The sequence below is a fragment of the Sinocyclocheilus anshuiensis genome, unplaced genomic scaffold (genome assembly GCF_001515605.1).
Source record: "Sinocyclocheilus anshuiensis isolate Anshui unplaced genomic scaffold, SAMN03320099.WGS_v1.1 scaffold447, whole genome shotgun sequence".
In the NCBI taxonomy this organism is placed as follows: domain Eukaryota; kingdom Metazoa; phylum Chordata; class Actinopteri; order Cypriniformes; family Cyprinidae; genus Sinocyclocheilus; species Sinocyclocheilus anshuiensis.
This window is the reverse complement of record NW_015552615.1, coordinates 4612443-4628159: the sequence shown is the minus strand read 5'-3', so window position 1 is coordinate 4628159 and position 15717 is coordinate 4612443. Positions and strand designations below refer to the sequence as shown.

Here is a 15717-nt window from a genome sequence, read left to right as displayed (position 1 = left end):
TGTAAGTATAACTGGAAAAAAATTATATTTAAACATATTCAAAATTATTATTTTATTATTTATTTAATCATGTATTTAATATAGTTTGGTGTATTTATTGTATATGTATATGTATATTAAATGTATATTTATATTTATTTGGCTTGGCACTGCTATAACAATTGCCCTTGGTCAGAAAAAAATATATATTTCCAATGGTCCTGGTTAGAAAACCTTTCCCAAAATGATGAGGGTGGATTTATCTGACAGACATGTATTTGTTGTTCACCTTAATGTTCCACTGTAAGCTGCAGCCACAAACAATCCAGGCAGTCCTGGGAATTCTGCTAGTATGTCCATCACCAGATAAGGAAGGAGCTGGAGAACATTAGATTTGGTCAGATTAAGCATAAGCATTGTGAGTACAGATTAAAACGCCACTATTGGGACTTGTATTACCTGGTCTGAAGCTCCTACATCTTTGTTGGTGAAAGGATCACAGTCTTTATAGATGGAGTACATTGTGAGACCCGAGAACATGGCCAAACTCACTGTCACCCATAATCCCACCATATTCAAATACAGAGATCTGTGTGGGCAAATGTTGACAGGACACTAGTGTTTGCACCATGTTAGCATGAGTGAACTTTTATAATATCATGTCTTGAGTGAACATACTCACAGCTTGGCATGAGTCATTGTCTTACAGGAGATGTAGCGCTGGACCTGTGATTGGTTGATCGAGTACATGGATGTCCACATCAGACTGCCGCCAACAACGATTGTCCAAAAACTATGACGTCTCAAAGGATCAGGATCAAAACTGAAGAACCATTTGAGAGGTTTGTTAGAATATCTGTCTGTTTGTCCATCTGAAGTAGTCTGTATTTAACTGTACATTACTGTTCAGAAGTTTGTGGTCGGTACAAATTGTTTTTGTTCTAATATATGCTCACCAAGGCTGTTTATTTGATCAAAAATACAGTAAAAACAGTAATATTTTGAATCTTTTGTTACATCATAAATGTCTTTACTGTCACTTTGCATCACTTTAATGCATCCTTGCTAAATAAAAGTATACATTTCTTTAAAAAGTGACCCCAAACTTTTGAACAGTACTGTATGTTAGTGCAGAATTCTTTACCTGAACGTTTCCAAACGTCCGCCATAGTAGCTGTCATTCCAGATCTTTTCAAATCCCCCCTGCAGCACAGCTCCACGAGCGATGACCGCCACAAACCCACTCAACATGATGATCATCTGGAACACATCTGTCCATATCACTGCCTTCAGCCCTCCCTGTTAACAAAAGCATTTTCACGTAAGACGAACATTTTGTCCTTTCGTGCAAATCATAGTTTAGATGAGCACCTGAAGGCTGAGAATAATATATAAAAGACAGCAATGTTGGTGAAAATGGGTCTTTTTTCACAGCCTTTACTGGTTTTATTATTCATGGAAATTGATGTAAAAGTAGAAAACAGGCAGGAGTGTATGGGACACTGTGTGAAATTGCGATTAAACTGAATTATGTTACTGACCAGGGTGCAGTAGATGATGCAGATGGCCCCTGTTGCCACTAGCACTCCCCACAGATCCAGACCGGTGACTGCAACACAACAGCTTATTTATAGATATTTATGTGTTTTCATTTGCTAAAATCCTCCTTTGGGACAGAAAAGGGCCTCTAATTGAATAATCACCCTATGCGTTTACATGCAAGCTTTATTTGATTTGATATACAATACCGGTTCGGAATGATTCAATTTTTTAATGTTGTTGAAAGAAGTCTCTCATGCTCACCAAGGCTGCATTTATTTGATGATAAATGCCCTAATATTATGAAATATTAGGTTACACTTCATTTAGATAGTCCACTTAGACATTCTACAAAGTAAAAGTAGCTTTGCAACTACGTTAACCAATTCTCATTAATTTGCAACTACATGTTAGGTTTGGTTTAGGGTTAGACATATACTTGCAAAGTTTCTTATAGTCAGTACGTTGTGGACCCATCAAAATAGTATTAAGCAGACAGTCTACTAATACTCTAATAACTGCTAGTTGACATGTAGTTGCAAAGTTACTTACTGTTAGTAGAATGTCTAAAGTGGACTATCAAAATAAAGTGTTACCAAATATGATTATAATTTTTCTATTTGAATATATTTTAAAATATAATTTATTCCAATTAATCAAAAAATCATGGTTTCCATAAAAAACTGTTTTCAACATTGATAATAATAAGAAATGTTTCTTGAGTAGAAAATCCGCATATTAGAATGATTTCTGATTTACTCTATTTTTGATTAAATAAATGCAGCCTTCATGAGCATAAGATACTTCTATTATCCAAACATTAATAAACGGAAATGATTCTTTACTTACTCTGATTAAGTGCGAGTGCAGGAGCATAGATAACCATGCCTGTGTATAAAACCTATCAGAGATAACAATACCCATTAGATAATTGGACAAAAATCTCTTTTGCCTTAAACTCTTCAATATATTCAACACCTATGCAACATTATGACGTGAAAGAAGCATAGACCCAACAGACATTGTTTTTCCAAAGTGAAATACGATGATGCAATTGCAATGCGTGTTTAGTTATGTATAAAGTCACGCAAGAAGCTAAAAGCCAACTCACGGTTTGAGCAATATACATGCTGGTTCCAATCACTCGTATCAGCTTGTTGTAACGCATCTCCAAGTACTGCAAAAACAAGTGACCAATTCAGTTAATTATTAGCAAACGAAACAACAAATTTGCTTTATATAATTTACATAATTACACAAATCTCGGTTTGTACGATCAACTATTACATACTGTTAACATCTGTTGTTTTAAAGGTTAATGATAAGAATCTTGTGTTGAAAAGTCACATTATATAAACCTTTTACCGAAGTACACGTCGTTGATTTATTTTAACTCTAAATATATACCTTTTTGTTTTCATTTAGATTTATTTTACATTTTAAAATATTTTGAATTTACTTCTTTTTTTTTTTTGGTTGTTGTTGTTGTTGTTTTTCCAAACTGCACAAAATTATGTAACCAGTTAGTCTTAGAATAACATTTGTTCTATTACTTTAATTCAAAATAATTTAACCATTTTCAACTTATTTTTAAAGTTAGTGTAAAATAATTGAACCTGAAATGGCTTGTACAGACAATTTGATTATACATAAAATTGAAGGCAGCAACTGAACTTTAGTTTTTAAGTTGAAGTAACTGGAAATGTTGTACAGCGGTCATGGACAGTAACCAAGAATAGCTTTTGCACTTTGGATTATACAATAAAACTCTTCACTATGAAAATGTCTAGAAGCGATAAATCTATACAAATGTGACCCTGGAGCACAAAAGCAGTCATAAGTAGCACGGGTATATTTGTAGCATTAGCCAACAATACATTGTATGGGTCAAAATGCCAAAAATCATTAGGATGTTAAGTAAAGATCATGTTCCATGAAGATATTTGGTAAATTTCCTACTGTAAATATATCAAAACTTAATTTTTGATTAGTAATATGCATTGCTAAGAACTTCATTTGGAAAGGTGATTTTCCTCAATATTTTGATTTTTTTGCACCCTCAGATTCCAGATTTTCAAATAGTTGTATCTCGGCCAAATATTGTCCTGTGCTAACAAACCATACATCAATGGGAGGCTTATTTATTCAGCTTTCAGATGATGTTTAAATTTACCCTTATGACTGGTTTTGTGGTCCAGGGTCACAAATAAGCTATCCTGACATTACCTCTTTCCTTTAATAATCCTTATTTCACTGTCTCTCTCTCTCTGGTCCTCGTTCTATTTCCATCAATTGATTCTTTAGCAAGCACAGGCACAAATGGTGTTTTCTGTCTCTGTTCTCTGTCCTCATGCAAACCCCTTGTGCCCAGTGTTGCCCTCTTACCTCGTATGTGCTGGTGATGCTCAGCCGGTAAAACAGAGGCACGAAGAGTTCAGCGCTGATGGTGGACATGATGGTGTAGGAGAAGACGAAGAGCCAGAATGGTGTGCCGTACATATACGCCTCCGCAGGAGTGCCAATAACAGTGATACCTGACATAAAGCTAGCCGTGAGGGACAAAGCCACAGGCACTGCGGTCATCTGACGGCCGCCCAGGAGAAACTCATCACTGCTGGCCTCCTTGCGTCCACGGATGGCTTGGAACAAGCCGATGCCCGCAGCAAAAAGAATCAAGCCGGCGAACACCACATAGTCCCATACTGAGAACGTCGCAACTGGACCTCCGCTGCCCGGCATGATTCGGAAAGTGCGTTCAGAGAGACCTTCAAAAGCTATATAGCCGGTGTCACGCCGGTCAGAAGTGATGTTCAGCTGGAAATTCCTCCGAAGCTTTTGCCAACAGGAGAAGAAACCAAGTAGCTCCTGTTAGTGCCAATAACTGATAAGAAGTCAGGTCTTCTGTAATCTTGGACCAACCACAAAAAAACTTGGGTTAATGATCCCTCAAGGCCAGAAGACATATCAAGTTACATTGTAATAAAAAGTGAATGTTTTTTATTCCTAATCTTGCAGGAACAGTTTAATCAAAGTTGCTTAATGAATTTAGGAGGACGCTTTGTGCTGACTTTAACCACGCTTGGTCAGTCAACTAATTTGCCCTCCATTGATAAGCTAATAAGGTAAACCGCAAGAAGCTCTAGGCTCTTTTCAGAAGATCAGAGGACGTCCAGAACAGAACTAACATACCATTTCATCATGTGCCCGTAGCAGGTCATGTCAAATTCTTCAGTTCCTGGTACTCTTTTGAAGTTTACTTGAAATAAGACTTTTGTTTTTAGCTTAAAATGTTTCTTGTGGGTCCTGTTGAATCAGTGTCTACTGACGATTCCAGGTAAATCAGAAACTGTGTGCAGTTTTCCATTCAGTTACAGCTTGACAGAAACATTACAGGTGATAAGATGCAGCAATTATTAACAGCATGTGAAACAAGGGTTCTTATAGGACGTCATCAGATATGCGTACATAAAAGATAGCTTTAAAATCACATATAGATGCTATTCAATGGCACGTGTACTGTGAACATGAACCTATAGTTCACTCCAGTAAATCAACATTAGGAAGTTAATCTGTGACACCGTCAAAACATCTTGTCGTTGTGATGCTGTTACAGGTTCTCCAAGCTGCAAAACTATTTTTAATGGCATTCTTTCTCCTATTTGAGCGCTGAAGATGCGAAGCACTCAGCTGGAAAGAATTGCATGCAAACTGTGCGTGCATTTACGTTTCCATTTTTTATACTGTGCTGTGAACTTTGCACACCAGATAAGACATGAAAGATTTATATGATGAGAACACGGTAAATTGACTGAGCTGATAGCACGTAAAGATCAGGTGTGTGATATGTCAAGCTAGATGAGTAAATGAAACCCATTTGTTGCCATGTTATTATACAGCTTAATTTGTGTACATAACCGACATAGGATATATTTCAACACTGAGTATCTTAGGAACACTAGAAAAGTATTAAATGAATCCTGTAATTATTGTAGAAAAGTGACATTATATATGTTTATACCAAAGCTATCATACAGTGGCAAGATAGATTTTGGATCAGACCCAAAAAGCTACTGTAGGAAAGGAAAATCCCAAATGAGATCTCTCTAGTGTCTCTCTAGTGTCTAGTTGTTTTTCTTAGACTTTACTAATAGTTGTAGATTGTCTATTCATGAGATTACCTGAGATCTCAACGATGTCTCCAACTGTCCTCAGATACAAAGTCTGCAATAAAAGGTCACAGACTTTACTATAAAATTATCATAAAGTTTCTCCAAGAACAAGAGATGGGATACTACCAAAACCAAATATACCTAAAAAAATGTTTAAAAATCTCTAATTGTTTATATTTTTTATTTTGCTCATTTAATTATTTTTTTTTAATTTTATTTTTATTTTTGATTTTACAAGTCATTTTAAGAGAAACACTTGAGACTTTAGTTGATATTCAAATGTAACAGACCTGCATGAAAAGCAGCAACTAATTTAGATACAAGGTGAATATTTAGTGGGCCCTGAAAGGTGAGCATACAGCATGCGGGTGATTTGGTTAGAAAACATTAGTTTTATGCATGCTGCACAATAGATGATGATGGAGACAGATGGAGGTCATGTTCAGTGTCTGTATAAGAACAGCAGCCTTTCGACACAAACAGGCTAAACCAGATCCCCTCCAGGTAAGTGGTCCTTTGATTTTCTACTATAATACTGCTGTTTGACAGTCAAAACGTTTAGGAAAGCTCAGAAAGACACATGAAATTATAGCTATGACATTCAATGTGTATTTTTGAGTTAAAGTTCCCAAGGCTTTTTCAATGTCACGTTTTTAAGACGGTGTAGAAATTTCAAAGTATCTCCATTTTAAACATTCAATTCTGTGTTTTTTTTTTTCTAGCGCTGCGTCACTGCATGCTGTAACAAAATAATAATAATAATGTTAATAACAATAATAAAAATCGCTAAACGGACTTGTGGAAGGGCCCTTCATGAATGGATTTAAGGTGTTCACCACCTACGAATGGCACTCCCTTCCCAAAGTATCCTTCAAGGGTACAAAAACCATTTCCGTTTGGAATTCGCCCTTACTGTGGTTACCCTTCAAGCAGAGTTGGAAATATTGTAATTACGAAGCAAAGTCGCATGTACGAGTGATAAACTCGGAATTCTGTGATAGACAAATTGCGTAGTTGTGACGTTGGAAGAGGCATCAATTTAAAACATAGTGAAAATGTGAATATCTATAATATAGATAATGTGTATAAGTTATACAGTATAAAGGGAGATCAGAAAGCAAGTCTATAGCAAATGGTTTTAATTACTCAACTCTTACGGTTAACTTTGCATTTTGTTGTGATTCCATGTCAAAATAAGTGATAGAAATGTGTTTTCATCCTTTTGAATTCATATGTAATTATGTGGGTTTATTGTTCACAATGTATTTCATTTGTTCTACTGCTTCCATGTTATGTTTCCAATTTGAATGCGTGACATGTCGCAATAATAAACGCCCAACTCGAAGGTGCTGGAAGGCAGCATATGTAACCACATAACAATGCACTACAGCAACCACCCACAGCAAGTGCCAGCACCACTCACAGTTCTCAAAAAAATGTCATTTCTAGTTTAAGAGGACTTTTAAATATTGTTGCCTGTTTTACTGTCTACTTTTGTGATTTTTAATGTTTATTTTTCATTATATTCACTCTGGTTCTCCGTATCTCTTTAAAAGACATCCTGCTATTCCGCCAGCTATGTCTCCTGTGTATGTGGTTGGCATGCTGGGTATTTTGATGAAGGTAGCCATGCCTATGTGTGCACCCACTGAGTACACCATTTACATCGAGAGACAGGAGTGCAATTATTGCGTGGCTGTCAACACCACCATCTGCATGGGCTTCTGTTTCTCCAGGGTAAGCGAACACGGTGAGGAAAATTGAAGATGTATATAGGGAACTGGATCCAAGGAGAGATATTCCAGCTTGCAGCACAACAAGCAGATGATAATTATCTTGTTGTTTGCCAAACCTGTATGACTGACTTCTGTGGAACACAAACAGAGAAAAAAAATGTATTTCCATTGAATGTAATTTTATTTTGGGTTCCACGGAAGAACAAAGGTTGAATGGGTTTGGAAATATAGGAGCATGAGTAATGCAATTTATAGACATTTTAAGATAACTGGGATGTTGATTTAGTGTGGCTAAATCTGCATCACAATATCCGTCCTATAGGACAGTAATGTGAAGGAGTTGGTGGGTCCTCGTTTCCTGGTTCAGAGGGGCTGCACATATCAAGAAGTAGAGTACCGGACGGCCATCTTGCCCGGCTGCCCTTCACATGCAGATCCTCACTTCACCTATCCAGTGGCACTTAGCTGCCACTGCAGCACATGTAATACCCACAGTGATGAATGTGCCCACAAAACCAGCAACGCTGGCATGAAGTGCTCCAAACCTGTCCATCATTTGTACCCTGACCCTGAAGAGAACAACTACATCCAGGCATATTGGGAACAGTATGAGTAATGTTTGATTAGTCCTTAACTAAAACTTAAATTAAACAAAGTGTTTGTAGCAGTTGACTGTGTACAGTTATTTTTTTAGGTAATCCTTGAGTAAACCTTATGTCACAAAGTTGCCTTACACTAACACATTATATTTGCGGTTTTTATATCAAGCGCATGATGTATTTAATGAGGCCAAAAGTGGTTCAAAAGAAGGTGTGGTTTTAATGTGGTTCAAATACTTATGATTTTATGGATAATATCCATTCTGTAAACTTTAGTGATGTTTTAGTGTTTGATTGGCAGTGCTTCTATAAAAAATATAGAGTGAAAATCCTTCCATAAAAATGAGTTTTTATCATTATTGTTAGTGTTTATGGTTTAAAAGTTTGTGTCTGTGTGTAATTATTCATACTCTATTGTGGTTTCCAGTAAAATGTAAAGACAAAGGCTTGTCGTGCAATAGAAGCAAAACGAGAAGTGAAGTCCCAGAACCAACAAACTTTCATGGCAATTTGTAATAATTTTTGTAGCAAATTAGCTCAAAAGGGAAATGTATATAAATAATTAAAATGAATTATGATTAATTACAATTATTTATATCAGCTGCCAGTAGTAACTATAGCAGAGTTAAATGGCCATCAACCAATCTGTTCGTCCAGCGAACATTCAGTGTAAGTTACATGGTATCGGTGGGGCTATATTAACTAGTGATCTATCATAACACACACACAAAACAGTATACAATTCAACAGACAACATACAAGAACAGTAATGGTATACACAATGTCCTGAGGAGATGTGTGTTCATTCACATAAAGGTTTTCCTATGAATTAATTAGAGAAGAGTCCATTTTGCTGTGCATTATGTGTCTTTCCTATGGAAAATGTAGTGAGAGGGAGAACTCTCAACATGCAAAGGTGTCACGGTTGCCATGGTAACCAGGGTCCTGGGCCTCTTTCACAGACATCTTGGCACCCAGTATGTTTATTGGGTGAGGGGTCTGTGAATGTTTGTTAATCTAATGAATAATTGATTTGTTAAATCAAATGAAAAATGGTGTGTCTGATTGGTCCAGACGCTACATTTTACATTTTGGCAAATTGGTAGCTAATTCATATGAATTTGTTTGACTCCTTACATACATTTTCATATGATTTGCTTAAGTCCCATAATGGTTAGATTTACGGTGGGGTGAGGGTTGTACCTTCATGATTTTTTCTAAAAAATTTAGCTAAAATGCTCAACTAAAACCTACTGTTTGCTCATTTGATATCATTCTTTCCCGTATTTTTAAACAACTCTTTGAGACCTTGCGACCCAATCTTCTGGCTATTGTCAACAAATCACTTAGTTTGGGAACCATACTAGTTGATCTCAAACATACACTAGTAGTCCCATCTCTCAAGAAGCCAAATCTTGACCCTGCAGATCCTGCTAATTATAGGCCTATCTCTAATTTGCCTTTTCTCTCCAAGATTCTCAAAAAAGTCGATCAACTTCAATTAAACTATTTTTTGTTAAAAAATTCCATCTATGAAACATTTCAGTCAGGATTCAGAACTTTTCATAGTAGCTACTGAGTCGGCTTTATTAAAGGTGTTAAATGATATCTATACGGTAACTGACCAGGGTGATAGTATTGTATTGGTGCTGTTAGATCTTACTGCTGCATTTGATATGATAGATCATAATATTCTCATTGCCCGACTCGAGTCCTATGTGGGCTTGATGGGTACCGTTTTTAGCTGGTTTAGTTCCTATTTAAAGGACCGGAGGCTCTCAGTTCGACTAGACACCCACATGTCACCAGCTGCTAACCTCCCATGGGGGGTCCCACAGGGATCAATACTTGCACCAACACTTTTCTCTCTGTACATGCTCCCTTTGGGCTCTATCTTCAGGAAGCATGATGTCTCGTTTTACTGTTACGCTGATGATACCCAGATTTATTTGCCACTTAAACGCTCTGATAGTAACACCTTTGACACTTTGTTGGCTTGTATGAAGGATATAAAAATCTGGATGTCATCAAATTTTCTCACCCTTAATGAAAAGAAAACTGAAATTATACTTTTTGGTCCCCCTAGTGGCATTCCCTTAAAATATCTGAGTAATCACTTTGTTTCATCCCAAGTCAAAACCCTTGTTAAAAACTTAGGTGTTTTGCTTGACAGTGAGCTGAAACTTGATAGTCAAGTAAATTCTGTGGTTAAATCTTGTTTCTTTCATCTCTGTCTTCTCTCTAAAATCAAGCCTTTCCTCTCTTTTCAAGACTTTGAGAGAGTAATTCATGTTTTTATATCATCACGTTTAGATTACTGTAACTCACTGTATTGTGGAATGAATGCCACTACCTTGGCCCGTCTCCAGTTGGTCCAAAATGCATCAGCAAGACTCTTAATGGGCCTACGGAAATTTACCCATATCACTCCTGTCTTAACTTCTCTGCATTGGCTGCCTGTGCATTTTAGAGTGAAGTTTAAAATCCTTGTTTTTGTCTTCAAGTCTTTAAATAACTTAGCTCCCTCATATTTATCTGAACTGCTTTTCTTACATAACCCCTCTCGAGCTCTTAGATCTAGTAGTCTTAGATTGCTCACTGTTCCTAGAGTTAAATTAAAGAAAAGGGGTGAACGTGCCTTTGCTGTTGTAGGCCCTAAACTCTGGAATAGCCTACCAGTTCATGTTAGATCTGCTCCTACTTTACAGGTTTTTAAATCTCTACTCAAAACGCATTACTTTTCCATCGCTTTCAATGTCCCTTGATGTTCTATCCCTGTATTCGATTTTTGATGACAATCCTGGTTTTATTTCTTATATTTTGTTATATCTTTTAAATGTTGATATAATTAGTTTTTTAGCTGAGATTTTATCTATTTGCTTTTTATTTTTATTTTATTTATTTTTTTATGTTCTATTTACTACTAGAGAGTAGAGAGTCGGACTCGTAACCCAAAGGTTGCGGGTTCGAGTCTCGTACCGGCAGGGATTGTATGATCCTTTTCTGATAATTTATTCACCCCCCATGTCATCCAAGATTCAAAACGAAAGGTTCTTGAGGAAAACATTCCAGGATTTTTCTCCATATAGTGGACTTCAATGGGAGCCAATGGGTTGAAGGTCCAAACTGCAGTTTCAATGCAGCTTCAAAGGGCTCTACATGATCCCAGCCGAGGAATAAGGCTCTTATAAACGATCAGTCATTTTCTTAAAAAAAAAAAGATATACTTTTTAACCACAAATGCTCATCTTGCACAAGCTCAATTTCACACATTACGTAGTCATGTTGGAAAATTTATCTGCAACTGAAGAAAGAAAGAAATGCATATCTTGGATGACATGGGGGTGAGTAAATTATCAGGAAATTTTCATTCTGGAAGTGAACTAATCCTTTAACCAAAACAAGAGATGAAGTGAGTAATTTCAGTCCCAGAACCATGCTCTGATGGCAATCCATATCTATTATTTTGGCAAATTAGTGTCTAATTCATTAATCTCTTTTGTATATTTTCATATGATCTTATGTCCTTTTGATGGTTAGGTTTATGGGTGTAGTTAGGAGTGGAACTTCATGCTTACTTCTCTGGTAATTTAAGTAAATTGCATTGTACAAATTTGTACAAAATCATTCATTCATACTCCATTGTGGTTTCCAGTTGGTTGTAAGGACAAAGCAAAACAAGAGGTGAAGTAATTTCAGACCCAGAAGCATCACACTCTCATGGCAATCAATTTTTCATTTTGGTGAATTGGTGGCTATAATTCATATGAATTTGTAGGATTTCTTTTGTCCAATATGCATACAATTTTCATACAACATGCTTACGTCCCACTGATGGTCCTTCATGCTTACTTTTTTCTAAAAATGGCATGTTTCTGTATGAATCACTTCGTACAAATTCATACAAAATCTCCACCTTGTAAAATTGTAACATTTTCTAATGTGATCGGGTTGGCCAGAACTGCAAAACTAATATAAAAAAGTATTCACCCTGTCTGCCATTAGTCATCAAACAGATCACGTCTAAAAACGCATTCAATTGTTTGAACTAATGTTGCTAAACTGAGCATGATTGGGAGGCTGAAAGGGCCATTTAAATACTGATTCTGAAATTGTGCCACTTGGTAAAGCATTGTTTTGTGTAAATGTTGTTCATTAAAAGAACTGCTTTGTATTGTATACAGTGTCATTAACATTGAATTGTCTGAGAAGTAGCCGTCATTGCGGTGTGTTTGTGTGTAGTAAATGAGCACTCATTGCTAGATAATGCATATTTAGAGAGGCAAACAGCTGTGGGTTATTTATATTATGAGCTCAGAGGATGGTTAACCCAAGCTTGCATTCATTCTAGTCCTTTTGTTATTGCCTTTATAGGTCATATTGTATTTTATGGGAAATTGTAACCAGCGTTACTACGTCTTTCTTTTATGGCTGTCACGCAACAATATATTCTTCTTTTTTTATGTGGTAGAAAATTGAGAAGAGTGTTGCCTAGAGGTGGATCAAGAACTGACACCATGGTCACATGCTTGGGGTTCATGGCAGATAACAAATGAAATATATTAGGTCCCACCTCTCAGTCAGTGTCCTGTCAACCAAACATGACCTAATCCTCCCTAACTATGGAAAACTACTACACATGATATAATTAAGAAAAAAAGAAAATACTGTGTGTTCCGTTTGTTCCCTGTCCAGACATGTACAAATCAATACATTTTAATTTGTCATGCATGGATTATGTAATAGCATGGAGGTTGTTTTCTCTCTTTTGGTTGTTATTTCATTATTTCTCGTTTGTTTTCCTTTAATCATGCTCATTCACATGCAGAGACGGCCATTCCAACGTGATCCCCTTCATATTATTCAAGGATTCCTGTCGGCTTGGTCACAATCTGGCCAATCAAATGAGAATGGCGCAGAGGCTTTCTTGACAATAGTGCATGAGTCTATGTTGTGATAATCCAATGCCTTGATATAATAATACATCAAACAATAAAGCTGGTGGAATCTGGCTGCTCAGCAGTCTTTTGCAGGCTTGGTGGGACTAGCATACCTTCCCCATGTGTTCAGGGTCCAGTGGAATTTTTGTGCCGCATTCCTCTTGCTAAAACTGTCTAGACTTGAAACATGAACCAAAGGTTGAGAAGCCCAAGGCTGAATTTCAATGGGACTGTTGTTGCAAGTTCAACAGTGTTTGAGTCTTTAAGGTACATTCCAAGCGGGTCTTTTAAGATGACCTAAATAACTTTCATACAGGTCTCAACAAGTGAATACCTGTAAAAAAAATGTGTCTAAGAAAAGTCTTTAAGATAAAATAACAGCATGACACAAGAATACAGTCTCGTCATCTAAATTAGAACTGATCAACAGTTCACGTGTTATGAGTCAATGAGCTAAAGATGTTGCTCTGACTGATAACCACCAGCTGCAGGCCTGATAGTTTTAATAGAACACCTGTACTTTCATTGTCTGTTATTTTAAGCATATCAGTCAAATGTTTACTTAATTTAGAACTTTATTACTAGAACTGTCAGCCAGAGAAACAAAGATTAGCACGTCGATCACTGATCTTTCTGGAGTTTCACTGAGAAGAAGCATCTCGGTATTTACTTTCATCATGCTCTAGGAAGAGGGTGTCAATGTGCTACATCTCTTAATCACAGTTAGGCTACTTAGCTACACCAAACAAGTATATTGTGTCTCACAACACAGGTTATAATTATAGGCTTTCAGGGGGGAAAGTGTGGGAAACGCTTGTTTTCATTTTGGGCTTTTCCCAGTGTTTACCATTTCTACATAAGCATTCTAATGTTAATTAGGGCAATCAAAGAATTAGTGTCTGTGAAAGTGTCATTTTGATAGTTTCTGTGATTGCTGGAGAACACATCCACTAGGCTATATCTGTGTGTGCTATTCTGGGGAAACAAAACATTGTCAATATCTCTTTTTTAATAGGGAATCAGAAAAGATGAAAATTACAGAAGAAATGTCAAAGCAAAAGTAAATATTTCAAATAATAATGAAATAATAGTATTTTATATTTTATGGTAGGCTTAATATGTTTACCTTTGTCATCGAGTGCTTAATGTATTATGAAAAATAATATAAATCATGACCATAATTAATTATTTTTCTTTTATTATTCATATTATTGTGTTTAGAACAAACTGAGCTAAAATACCCGTTCTTTCCAGATGGCCGCTGTAATTTGACACCGTGTCCACTGTCACCCCTCGGCTTTGACTCATAGTAGGAGGTCCTCCTTAGAACTGACTGGCAAATGATTGGACAAGTAAATGTAAATCCGGTACAAATGCCCCGCCTCCTATTTAAAGATGAAAGGAGTTTTCCATTCAAACGTTCATTCAAAGTTCCTCGTCGTGGAAGGTTCTAGAATACGGAATCTCATTAAAATATTTGAACGATTGCTGCTCATTTTCTGAGGTAAGTGTTTATTTTGGGGAAAAGCGTAAAGTAGATTTATGTGCTAGTACTAATATAGAAGTTAAATAGTAGAAATATAGCAGAAATAGAATTGTTGTGCATCAAGCTCTTCACCGCCCAAACGGTTACCGGTAATATACTCATAAAATGTTTATATATTCGGGGCTGGAGGTATGTTCTTTTAATTGTTTTAATTTATTTGCCGTGAAACTAACCTGTAGTTTAGACCGTTAGGCGAAACCGGGTAAATTAATTCATTTCCGCTTTTCTAGAAATGCTGACTGAATTTCCTTAACCGCATTGCATTCAAAGGGTTGCTTTTGAGAATTGTTTTATAAAAAAATGTTCATTGCCTTATGAACTCTCGTTAATACTGTATTATCTGTATCTTTATCTTTAATGCAACAGCCACAAAAATGTTGGGAATTAGGAACGATATTTGTGAAAATAGTTATAAAATTGCCGAAGAAATAACATGCCGAGACTTAAGCTTGTTTGCAAGTCTGAACTAATGGGCGTTTGTAAGAGGAATGTCACTGAAACATGTCAGGTCTTGAGTTATCTTGCTAAATTCCTGTGAAGCGAATAAGCGGTTTCCAGTTCGTGAATGAATCATTCTTTTGGGTCGACTCTTTAGGTGCGTTCGACTTCATGCAGCACTGCGCAGATCGATCGCAATCTGACTTGAAGCAGTGCATGCCGGTTAGTAATTTTGTCCGACTTGAGACGGCGCCGACGCCACGTCACTGTCACGTGTGGCATCAAAGCACCGCGAGAGCGTTTCTCCAGAGCGGCTGCAGGAGCGTTGATGACGACACAGCCGTTTCACGATTGGCCAGATTCACCTCATGACAACTATCACGTGTGTTTCGGGTTTATTCTAACCTTTTCAATTCCAATAATAGCCACAAATCTGTGTTTTTAGAACAGTAATAGCTTTTTTACTGTAGTCGCAATGTTATATTGAGTCACGTTTATCATAAAACACTGATGAAAGCATAAATTCCCCCACTTTATTAACAGATGGCGATGTATTAATAAGACGTATATATATCTGTTGCTCATGAAAACGTTTCTGAAACGTCTGTATACTTGACAAATAATTGCATTTATTTCACTTCATCTGTGATAGAGTATGCAAACACCGCGAGAGCGTCACTAACGGGAGCAGAAAGTGTCCGGCTTGACAGCTCCGTTTTCAACTCCGCCCCCGACTGCAAGCGGCTACTCTCGTTGACTGCCGTCTGTAGC

At 36.8% G+C, this 15717-nt stretch overlaps 3 protein-coding genes across 3 annotated transcripts in view; 2 read left to right on the top strand and 1 right to left on the bottom strand.

Moving 5' to 3' along the window:
• Positions 1–4257, bottom strand: part of slc5a8l (solute carrier family 5 member 8, like) — an 8846-nt gene extending 4589 nt beyond the window's left edge. The window contains exons 1-8 of the mRNA XM_016457107.1: positions 3904–4257; positions 2630–2695; positions 2368–2419; positions 1521–1588; positions 1124–1278; positions 662–802; positions 439–568; positions 269–357 (exon numbers count right to left, since the gene is read on the bottom strand). Coding sequence (XP_016312593.1) covers positions 269–357; positions 439–568; positions 662–802; positions 1124–1278; positions 1521–1588; positions 2368–2419; positions 2630–2695; positions 3904–4257 — 1055 coding nt within the window. The remainder of the gene's footprint in view (positions 1–268; positions 358–438; positions 569–661; positions 803–1123; positions 1279–1520; positions 1589–2367; positions 2420–2629; positions 2696–3903) is intronic.
• Positions 4258–7265: 3008 nt separating this feature from the next.
• On the top strand, positions 7266–8039 carry LOC107666041 (thyrotropin subunit beta-like). Its single transcript, XM_016457132.1, has 2 exons — positions 7266–7424; positions 7746–8039. The coding sequence occupies exons 1-2, from the start codon at positions 7266–7268 to the stop codon at positions 8037–8039; spliced, it is 453 nt and encodes a 150-aa protein (XP_016312618.1).
• A 6329-nt stretch (positions 8040–14368) lies between these two features.
• LOC107666100 (mitochondrial glutamate carrier 1-like) overlaps positions 14369–15717 on the top strand; it is a 9200-nt gene continuing 7851 nt past the window's right edge. The window contains exon 1 of the mRNA XM_016457240.1: positions 14369–14466. The gene's annotated coding sequence lies outside the window, so the exon portion shown is untranslated. The remainder of the gene's footprint in view (positions 14467–15717) is intronic.

Excerpts from the sequence above, each read along its gene's own strand:
- LOC107666041 (XM_016457132.1), top strand. The coding sequence starts at position 7,266 with ATGTCTCCTGTGTATGTGGTTGGCATGCTGGGTATTTTGATGAAGGTA. Across the intron at positions 7,425-7,745 it reads TGGGCTTCTGTTTCTCCAGG|GACAGTAATGTGAAGGAGTT; the intron begins GTAAGCGAACAC and ends TCCGTCCTATAG.